Source organism: Jatropha curcas, chromosome 1, assembly GCF_041381405.1.
Source record: "Jatropha curcas cultivar XTBG-Jc1 chromosome 1, XTBG_Jcur_1.0, whole genome shotgun sequence".
Classification (NCBI taxonomy): Eukaryota; Viridiplantae; Streptophyta; class Magnoliopsida; order Malpighiales; family Euphorbiaceae; genus Jatropha; species Jatropha curcas.
In genome coordinates this window covers 15,137,654-15,149,601 of record NC_143151.1, presented here as the reverse complement: position 1 = coordinate 15,149,601, position 11,948 = coordinate 15,137,654, and the positions used below count along the sequence as shown (strand labels likewise).

Below are 11,948 nucleotides of genomic sequence, written 5' to 3'. Positions count from 1 at the left end.
AGGATTCTTAGATTTGACAAGGATTGTAGTAGATTTTGCTCAATCTCAAAAGATATGGTCAACTAATTTCTGTTATCTTATCCACAAGTAGTTAAGATTGGATTTTATCACAAGATTATAGTGGATAACTAAATCCCATAAACTATGGTCAAATCCCCTTAGGATTAGGAACAATCCCACTAATTATGGTCAAATCTCCTAAGGATTAGGAATAATCCCACAAAATATGGCAAAATCCCACAAAATAAGGTAAAATCCCCTTGAAGTAGGATCAAATCCCTTGGATTCAGGAACAAAAACAAGATCCACACCAACAAACTTCAATGGTGGACGAATTTTTTTTTTTATATACTTTTTTTTTTTTTTTTAGTCAACAAGATCTAAGATCTAAACTTCCAGACTTGAACAAGAACGAAATTTATGAAATTTAATTGAAGCAAAACGAATTGAACTAATCAAACAAGAAAACAAACACAAAAGAAACAAGATGAAGAAGAAAACAAACACAAGAACAAGATGAACCAGAAAACAAATAAACACAAACCCTAAAGCTAAGATAAATAAGAATTTACCTTAATCTTTGGCTCTGATACCAAACTGACGCGGAACCCAATGAAAATAAATTTCATGAACTCAATGACAAGTTTTGGAAGAGATCAAAGATCTAGAATAAACTCCCCTCTATGGCACCCAAAGCTTAATGAAGTAAGAACACCAATAATAGAGTAAAAGAATAAGATAAACGCCACAAAGAATTGATAAGTTTACCTTGATTCTTGATGCAATTAGAAGAATGCAATCTCACACTCTCTAAAAACATGAACACGCCTAAGCATGAAGAAGTAGTCTTTAATTCATTGAATAATTGATTGATAAATTGATTTACAAAATAACAAGCTATTTATACTAATCTAAGAGGTCCAGATCCTTAAAGGATTTAGAGTTAGCTAAGGAGTAGGATTTAGCAAATCTAAACCAACTAAGGATAAGACTAATAAAATCATAACAACTTAAGGATTTGGAGATCTAATCCAAATCCACTAAAGATTGACTAAATCTAATCAAAATAAGGCTAATTATTCAAGGGTGGACGAAATATTGGAGGCCCAACCCATTAGCATTGCAAAAACACAAAATAAGCTAACTAACTAATGAGAGGCAGACAGTTGCACGGTCCAAGGCGTGCCAAGGCGCACGGGCGTGCGCGCATGTACGAGTGTTCCTCGCGAGAGGCAGAGAAGTGCACGGCCTGGGGGGTGCTGATTGGCACGGGCGTGCGCGCATGTATGTGTGTCCCTCGCGAGAGGCAGAGAAGTGCACGGTCTGGGGCGTGCTGTCTTGCACGGGCGTGCTTCTACAAGCCTTCAAGTCAAAGTTACTGTAGAAAAAAGTCAAATTTACTGTAGCAGACGTGTCCAACTCAACATGTGCTTTCAATAATGTGAGAAACTTAGGTGTTCCCCATGCTTCCTTGAACTTTATGGTTGAGTGGTATCGATTCCGTATCAAAATCAACCATCATTATCTAATATAAATTTTCCATTAATGAAAAAAGGAGTACAATACATACTGTTAAAGGAAAAACCATTAATTGTTGTAAACAATATAATCACCTACTTAAACTAACCAATATAAGCTTATCCCCACTAAATATGACATGTTGTTCAAAATAATCCTCATACCTGCTCTCAACATCACCATACACATTAAACAAATGCAAACTAGTATCTTTAAGTGCCCAATCTTAGAAGCTAAACATTTCTCTTTCCTCATTTGCTATGCATCTCATTCTGCAACTTCAAGAGCTCTTCATTCAACTCATTATATTCAATGGGTATGCTCCTTTGCCTCAAGTCACACTTGCTATTTTCTCTTCTTTGACTTGGGTCAAATGATTTTGCCTTGCACCAACCAAGAAAAGACCCACATTCATTATCAATACAATAATAGTACAACCCATTCTTGTTCTTTGCAGTTTTAGAAATCATTATCCTAACTTTTTTTTTTTTTTTTTACTTGCAATAAGAATTTATATATCTTTTTCCTTCTATTACATTGTCTATGATGCTAGAAAACCCAAATGAAGAACACAATGCAATTTTCCACCAACCCAAAACCCTAACCCCATTTGACGTTTTAGTTCCTTTTCAGAGTTATATTAAGCATCCCAATACGCAATAAGGGATATTATTGCCATTTGAGATTAATTCTTCCACCTCTCTCTTGCTTTTTCAATGATTTTAACGGCAAAATTGAAAAAAAAATAGATGAAAGGACTAAATAGTATAATGGATGTAAATCTCAGGGATTATTAATTAATATTACCAGAATGCAGAGATGGATTAGTTAATTTCTTCAAAACTCAGGGACTAAATAATAATTTTCTCATATATATTAGTTTGGTTCGATTTGAGCGATTTTGATCACAAAATCATAAATCTAACAAAAAAACTCAGTTTTAAATTTTAGAAACCAAACAAAATCACCAATTTGTTAAAACCCTGGTTTTAAATCGATTTAATGAACACCCCAGTATGAATTGTCATCAAAACTTAAATTATTTACAGCACTTGCACTCAAAAAAAAAACTGCATTTTCGAAACGGAAAATATTTGTTGCTAAAGTCAAAAATTGTTGCTAAAACAGATTAGAAACTAAAAATACAAGTGACTAAATATCACATTTCTGAATCAATTATAAGATCTGTTGCTAATATAGCGACGTAATATTTTATTTCTGAACCATCGCTAAGGAGTGTATTGAATTAAGATTGTGTAAGATTTTAAAAGAATTATTGAGTTTGATGAAATTGAAAGATTTACTAAGATTTTCACAGATTCCACTAGAATTCTACATAGAGTTTTATAAAATTAGTAAGACTTTTTATATAGATTTTGATTGTCTTTGATGGAATTACAATGATTTTTATATATATAATCAAAATTAATTTCAAGACCTAATTGAACAAATTAAAAGGTTTTGGAGCCTAATTGAAAAACAAAAACATTGAGGGACCAAGAAGTAAATTTGTCATCTTCTTCAAAATCGTTTTTTTCTTCTTCATTAAAACCTTACCGCCATCGACAGCGAAAGGTCTGCAATGGCCAACGTCACCGGCGGCCATCCTGTGCTCTCAGAACAGTCATGATACAGTTAGAAGACTACAGGCTTCTCATCCCTTGACCGAATGGTAACCATCTCATCAGAAAATCACAGGTGTATATATATATATATATATATATGAAACTAGCAATCACCGCTAGCCAGGACCTGCCCAACTGCTAGAGCTCGCACAAGGGGGCAGTTTTATATTGATTTAAAACCATTGCACGGTTCTACGCTTACGACTCATGAAGCCTAGTGGTTCGGCCACAACAATGGTGCATTCTTCAGTTCTTTAACTATTTCAAAGCTTTTTCAATTTTTTTTTATTTGATTAAATCATTATTTAATTGAAATCAATGCATAAAAATTTCAAAAAAAAAATCAAATTAATTCTGAAAATTTGCAGCACCACTAATATTAATTTTTGTCAAAATATCAAATTCTCAACATATGAATTAATTCGAAACTAATTCAATAATTAATAAATTATTTTTACATCTTGAGGCATAGAGATGGAAGTGGTGCATATATTTTATGGTACCCGCTCCGCTCCGATCCGTTTAAAGAGGATATACATAGTTGTAAAAGGGTTTGGAATCAATATGAATAGTGAAATTACTACCCATAATGGATACAGGTAGGGTACGTGTATGATATTTGGATACCCGCTGCCGGTTAATCGCTATTTTAAACAAGTTCGGTAATGGGTACCCACAGGTACCCTACCCATTATTAATAAAAAATGTATTTTAAATAAAATCTATCCATGGATACCTTAATAGATTCTCAGGTACCCTACCCGTTTAAGAGATACTTTAAACGAGTTTTGGATAGATACGGGTAATAAAATTTAAATATGTTCGAATATGATTACTTAAATAAGTAGTTAAATGGGTTGAAAATGGATACAAGTAGTAAAATTTAAACGGACACGTTTAAAATTCACGGGTACCCACTCCGTTTCCGTCCTTATTAAGAGATTTATTGGATTAAGACTCTAATAGATTTTGAAAGATTTTTGAAATTTTTGGATTGAAGGATGGATTTGTGAATAACTTTTTTATTCATACCTAACACCTTAAAATCCAACAAAATCAATAATTTTATAAAATCCTTTCAAATCAGTAACTTTTTAAATAATATTAAATTTGTATGAACTTTTAAAAAGTTATAATTGAATACAATCAGGTTTTTATGAATTTTATAAAATTCTGAATTGAATACCACAAAATTTTAATAGAATCCAAAAAATTCTAAATTAAATACCTTTAAATTTTCAAAATATATTAAAATCTAATAAAGTCTTGATCCAATAGACCCTCCTAAATTCCCTTATCATTAGGGGACAAATTTTGTTTCCTAATCGTTTTCAATTTTGTGTCCAAATCTCTCTCTAATCCAATGTCGAAAGATTGGGCGTTATCGTTTTTCGTTTCATAATTAATCCAATGTCGAACTCTTGATGTATTTCCATTACTAATTTATTGCCATTTGTTTCGGTCAGTAATATAGATGTACTATCCACCTATATGTAAGGGTGGCCAAATTACGGTTCGGGGAACCGGAACCGTCGGTTTGAACCGGTCTCGAACCGTAACCGGAATCGGGCCGAACCGGAATCAGAACCGGAGATTTCCGGTTCGGTTCCGGTTCCAGATTTTCTGGAACCAGAACCGGCGGTTCCAGAAAACCGGTCGGAACCGCCGGTTCTCCGGCCGGTTAGAATCGCCGGTTCGAACCGGCGGTTCTAGCCGTTAGACACTGTCAATTTTTTTTTTTTTTTTTTTTTTTTTTTTTTTTTTGTAAGTAAAGCCAGCACTTTAGAACCCCACGCTAAAAAGTCTTTCATTGCAGCTTTTCAGTTTATTATTTATTTATTATACTTATGCAGTTTCTGTAGCACGTTTTTGACAAGTGCCAATAACCATTTTTATTTATTTATCTCCTAATTTGTAGATTTTCTTTTTTATCTTTTTCATTGCATCGAATTGACTATTTACAAAAATAAACTTATTTATTTATTTATCTTTTTTATCTTTTCTTTTTTTTTTTACTACAAAAATAAACTTATTATTAAACTTTATATTACGCCTCAAATTCTTATTTTCTGGCTTTAATAATTTGCATGTGCATATGAATGGAAAATTCTACCTCTTTAGTCCAACAATGAATGATCATTCTTCAATTAAAGCCTCCATGTTATCTTTCAACAAATTTTATTTACAAATATAAATTATCTAAAAATATATAATAATTAAAGAAATATCACTAAAATTGGCATAAGATTCAAATTCCTTGAATCTAATCTATAACGATCTAAGAAATCTTTTTTTTAAGTAGTTCAAAAGTACCTCTCAACAAATTTCATTTACATAAATTATCTCAAGAAAAATATAATAATTAAAGAAATATCATCAAAATTTACTTAACATTCAAAGTCCTTATATATATATTTATAAATGTATTTATAATTTATCCTAAAAAAAAAGAATTTATAATTATGTTCAAGTCTTTAAAAAAATAAATTTAATTGAAGTATTTTTTAATTTTTTAGGTGTATATTTTGACAAATAACTTTGACAAATTTATTAAATTTTGAAAACCGGTCTTCAAATTTTAAAATTTAAAATTATGCGATTCGCCGGAAAACCGATCGGAACCGTCGGTTTTGTCACCGGACCGGAACCGGAACCGTTCGGTTCCAAACCGGAACCGAAACTTTTCGGTTCGATTCCGGTTCCAGTTTTTTTGGAACCGGAACTGCCGGTTCCGGAACCGTGGCCACCACTACCTATACGAGTACATGTTATGATCCATGCTCAAGGTTGCTAGAAGAGAGAATTTGATTTGCCACCGATGATAACCCAAAAGAAAGTGCAAAAATAAACCAAGCAAACAATGATAACCATTTTAATTAGATTTTGGCCACCGTTTAAATTTACCCTTTACTTTATAAAAGTTCACCACTTTATTTTACCTACAAAAATATTTTTTTATGCACCTTCAACTTTTAATTTGATTTATTGAACACTTTAATTTATACAATAATACAAACACTTCAATTAGCAATTTTTTTCTATTGAAACCTGCGACTTGCAAAACCAGACCATTAAACACTTATTGATTTCAAAAGTTCCAATAGCAACATATCAAATCAATATTTTAAGCAAAAGCCAAAAACACTAAAAAACTATTATTGCTAGCAAAAAAAAAAATATGCAATGTCTTTAAAACACATACTTTTAGAGCATGATAAGTTTTTTTTTTTTTTTTTTTTTTTTTGACATTTGAGCATGATAAGTTACTTATAAAAGTATTTATAAAAGTTTGAAATAACGCAATATTTTTTCTCACATAAATAAACGGCGAATTGTCACTCTTAAGAAAATGTCAAATTGGAACAGTGAAGTCCCCTCAGCCCAAAATATAATGAGCTAGTGGAATTATTACGCTAAGATTTGGAAATCCAAATTTGCCATTCACAGCCATACATGTTGGGCTTGTGGCAATTTGAGAACTCGTCGTGCGAGCCAAAAGTTTGACTGAAAAAATCAGGTCCCCAACACATTCATTATAGTACAACAATAATCCCTAACCAATACAAACTATACAAGCTATTCTATGCACAATTTCGTCGTTGAATATTCGCCGCTGAAAGTCAAGCAGCTTCAAACGCCATCAATTGCATTCTTCAGATTCCCAGCAAATAATGACATGAGGCCACCACCATGAACCCTCCCCTCCGGAACCATGTAATCAAAGTTGGTTATCCTACCAATGCTAGCAATACCTGTGCCATACCCATTTCTATCTTCCTCTTGCTTCTCAGCACTCAAAAAACTTGAGTATGATGATGACGACTTCATGGATGAAGGAACCAATACCTGTGCCGGTATGAGATGTTGTCTTTTTGCTGGCTTTTCCAAAGAATCAGTGCAGTCAGAGACAGCGCTAATTCCAGATGAAGAATAATTGTTGTTGATACTACTTCCCGCATTCGACACGGCGGAGACAAGACCATGGAAGAGTCCTGGTCCTATTAAATTACCTTTCTTTGACCCCCTCTCCTGTACCATGCTGCTGTGTGCAGCGCATAAACCGCTCTTACCCCTAGCAAATTTCTCACATTTACCCTCCCCCCAATTGCATCGCTTACCCCCACCATGGGCCTTGCAAAAATCTGTGCTACCTTGAGCACTCTTCCCACAATTTTCAAACTTGCACCGTTTCCCTCCACCATGCCGAACACAGCAATCAGTGCGACCACGTGCACTCTTAGTGCATCCTGGCACAACACACCTCTTTCCACCACCATGTGCAACACAAAAATTTGTGCCTCCATGAACACTTTTCGGACAAATTCCACCACCATCATAAAGGCAACGTTTTCCCCCACCATGTCCTTTACACAACGGTGTACTTCCTTCTGCACCTTTGGTGCATCCTGCAAATATACAACGCTTGCCACCACCATGAGCCTTGCAAAACATGGTACTACCCTGAGCACCCTTCGTGCATCCTTGGTATTGGCAACGTCTTCCGCCCCCATGGGAAATGCACAAGCCAGCCTGTCCTTCAGCACTTCGAGTGCAGCCTTCAACCTTACATCTCTTCCCCCCACCATGCCTAATGCAAAGCCCTGACTTGCCCCGTGCAGCCTTGGTGCAGCCCCCTGCAAATCCACATCTTCTGCCACCGCCATGTGCTATGCAAAAATCTGTCTTCCCCTCAGCACTTTTAGTGCAACCCAAATGTTGACACCTCCTTCCTCCACCATGGGCCTTACAATATGCAGTTCGGCTTTCAGACCCTTTGTTACAACCTGCTTTTTGGCATCTCTGTCCTCCCCCATGCCCAATACAAAGACCTGATGCTCCTCGTGCACCTTTTGAACAACCAAAGAACTTGCACTTCTTTGGGTTACTAGTTTTGCGATCTATAGATGTGGCACTAGTTTCATTCTCAGAAACAGTGGCTGCTGAAAAATCTGTGGTAGCAGATGGTTCATGGTTTAACTGCAATTGATGACAACGAGATTTGGCTCCAAATTGAAGAAATTCCTCCGCATGCGATGAAACTTTTCCAGCATCCATTCTTGGAGCCAAAAGGAGTGATGGCATGTAGCCTCCAGATTTCTTTGCTGAAGTAGAGCCCTCATCAACAACAGGAATCGAGAATCTATTATGGTCACCAGCAACTTGGTTCAGAAGAGGGGTGTTACTGTCAGTCTCCAGTAGTGAACACTCAAGGTTACTCAGAGCTTCCTTGGTCCCTCCAGAAAGGCCAAGTTTTAGGGTTGAATCAGCAATAGATGATAACCCCTGAGGAGATGTGGCAGCAGGAGTTGATCCTTTATTCTTGCTAAACCTCATGCTGCAATAATCATCACAATAAGCAGTTGGAGTGGGACCTAATCCAAGGACCAACTTACAACTGTCATCAAGATTGTTGGATAAATCAACCTTAATACTGATTTGAGTATTCTCAAATCCAGTCATATTGCTTCGTCCATTGCCAAGGCAGTTCAGGCCTAAGGTCGTATCACCAAAGTTTTCATTATTAGTAAATTTGCTGTTATTAGAAAATTCTATAGCCTTATCAGTCAGATCCATTTTCTAGAAGCCGTGAAACTAAAGTACAGGAGCCCAACCAACAGAACAGTTTTCAGCACATGCTACTGGCATCAGAAGGAATGTAATCGAAAGAAACTAACTCCACCACTGACAAAACCAGATGTGTCTGACCTGTCCATCTCCCCAACCTCAGCGCCAACAGCACAAATTTAAATGAAAATGCACTAGCTCCTAGAAATATCTGACAACATTTCTAGGATAAAATCCTTTAATGAGAACAGTTAAAATTGATTTGCTTAAATCTTGGGAGCGTCTTAAACTCCTTCCTTCAAAACTCTTTAGCTTCATTAACCTGACAGAGGAAAATGTTAAAACCTTTGAAAAAAATAAAAAATGGTTAATGGAAAATGGCCTTTCGCTCAAAGATATAAACAAAGAGAAGACAAATTTTCAAATTCAGATAACTTACGAATTGACATATTCACATTAATACTGAGCAGGTATTATTAGGGGTGCCAATTCTAGCAATTGGGGGCTGGCTGACACCCCCAACAGCTAGGTCGAGACATTTGATTTTCACGAAACCTAAAAACTTGTTAATTAATAGAAGCTTCACTTTGGAGGCTTTTTACACTGTTTAGTAGCTGTTTTTATATCATTTAAAATTTGAACCAATTTAGACCATTAATTACTTTTTAGCAACAAGGTAATCCTTTTCCAAATAAATTTATCATGAAATTAAATTCTTTCATAAAAATAACAAGTACTAAAATAGCATCACTAATGCTACAAATAAGTGTGAGTTTCATGTTAGGCAAAATAATTGTTACTAATATACATACAAAGTTAATAATAATCATTTTTATTACAACGTTTTCTGTTTAGCCTATGACAGACTAATGAGAAAAATAATAATCCCTCCGTCCCCTTTTGTTTGCTTGTTATTCCTTTTTTGGATGTTCCAAAATGTTTGCAAAGTTTTTAAATTTGTATATTTAAATAATTATTTTTTCCATAGGAACATTTATGATTGTTCATTAAATAAAAGACTTTTATTAATATCTTAGTAAATTAAGGGTTAAAAAGGGCAAAATAATATTTGTTAATTAAATTCTTAATATGCGTGTTTTGTCAAACCATGCAAATAAAATGGGATGGAGGGAGTATATATTACAAAAGTAAATTACCCTTCAATGATCTTTTGATGTATTAACAGTAACAACAATCAATTTTTTCTGAGGCAATTAGATTTTTTTTTTCCTTCAATAATATTGATCAAAATATAAAACCAGCAAGGAGGAACAATATCACAATTTTTGTTCAATAGGATACCAAAGTGGATGATTGAGCTCTTATTGTATTTGCCAAAAATCTCGCTAATTGATCTAAATGATATTTTAAAACAATAATAGTACAAAATGGTCCAAAACATCATCAAATCAAAAAAGAAGATCACCAGTTCATTACATTGCATTTCACAAGCTCACAGTTGCCAAATCTGCACAAGCATGTACAACCAGGCATGGAAAAGGCACAGCCTAACAAATAACTACAAAAACTTCAATCAAAACTTCCAAAAGAATTACAAGAAGATGATGTTAATAAGCCCAACTGTTAATCTACAGATTAGATCAAGCTGTTGATTACTAAAAAAGAATAAGAGTTAATAACAAAGAAGACTGCTTGAAAGTTCCAAAGTAAATAGGACTATGATTCTCAGATTCAACACAGATACAAATTTGATGAACTATAGCAATAAACTATAACAAAATTGGGGAAAAAACTCCTCTGATGATGAGTCATGCTACTACTGAAATATGGCCTAATCAAACTATGACCATAAATCAGTAAAATAATTGCTATATAATTTATTGCATTAATTCAGAAATGTCCACAACCCCATGTATGATAAATCACAAAAATGAACATAGAATAAACTCAGATTCGCAATCTGATAAAGGAAACCAAAACCAGAGATTTAAAAATGCCCTTTCAAAAAGATCAGGTATAAAGATATTATAACAATGAAATTTACTATTTATTGCCAATTCAATATTAGTTTTAACAAACCACAGCAACAACAAACAGAAAAATGCATGCATTAAACAGAACACTACAAGCCTATTTATAAATTTAACACAACTAAAAACCACCAAAACTCATATTAAAGAATAGATCTGAAACTGTAAATCAATTATCACCATAAAACTTTGGCGCCCCATTTAAACCAAACAGAATAGGTCAAAGCAGGAAGAAAGAATAATAAAAAGAAACCATACATGCTAACCACAAAGGTAAAAAGAAAACCATAGAAATCACTAAGCAAGGAATTCAAGTACGAGTCAACTAACTCAATCAAACTTGCAAGGAAATAAAATCATTGGCTTGTTTGGAAAAACAAAAAGGCACAGTACAAATTCGTGGAAAACAAAATATATCAGAGAAAAAAAACTAATGACCACATCCAGCATGCGACTTGGGCTTTGAACAAATTCCCACAGAGTATATTATATTAAGAACCAATAAATCAGAAAAAAAAAAAAAAAAAAGAAAGAAAGAAAAAAACAATCACTTAGCAACTGCTGAAGTTCTGAAGCCTAACCCATAGCAATTCAGGTAAAGAAATGGGAGATTGGAAAATTTACGTGTGTGTATGAAAATAAGAGAAAGATTGAAGCAATAAACAGCTAAGAATCTCCATTATGATTAAAGGAAAATGAGAAAATAAAAGCATAAAAGAGAAGCAGATATACCCGGTGGAGAGAATTTAGGGTAGATGTCGAGAAAGGGAGTGGATCTGAGAAGTGGCTGCAGACATCGTTGAAACAGAGAAGAGACGAAATGATGATAATGGAGAATAGAGGACACACCAACTAGTGGAGAGAGAGAGAGAGAGAGAGAGATATTTGTTAGGTAACTGGCTCCAGTATGCAATTATATAAAACAGCAAATGATTTAGGCGGACCTAGCAATTTCGGGTTTTTTTATTTATATAAAAAATATTAATAATATAATAACAATTACTATTAGATGACACATAGATGACCTAGCAAATTGAGATTAACTAATATGCGCACCACAATTGATCATAACAAGTAATTGAGAGGTAACTAGATTAACTTTTACTAAAAAATAATGCTCAACTTTTACTTGGTTGGATAATGAATGCAGTTGTTGATAACTCGATAACGATTAACGGATAAATATTGGTGTTCCGTTAAGTTTTAATGGCAATTATTATTAAAAATTAAAATGACTATCAATAATATA

General features: G+C 34.0%; 1 protein-coding gene across 1 annotated transcript; it reads right to left on the bottom strand.

The window, feature by feature from the left end:
* Positions 1-6,614: 6,614 nt before the first annotated feature.
* LOC105640258 (loricrin-like protein) lies at positions 6,615-11,605 on the bottom strand. The gene is made up of 2 exons (XM_012224569.4): positions 11,432-11,605; positions 6,615-9,030 (listed from the first exon to the last, which is right to left on the bottom strand). Exon 2 carries the CDS (start codon positions 8,715-8,717, stop codon positions 6,774-6,776), a length of 1,944 nt encoding a protein of 647 aa, XP_012079959.1. The 5' UTR covers positions 8,718-9,030; positions 11,432-11,605; the 3' UTR covers positions 6,615-6,773.
* Positions 11,606-11,948: the final 343 nt, after the last annotated feature.

Excerpts from the sequence above, each read along its gene's own strand:
- LOC105640258 (XM_012224569.4), bottom strand. The coding sequence starts at position 8,717 with ATGGATCTGACTGATAAGGCTATAGAATTTTCTAATAACAGCAAATTT.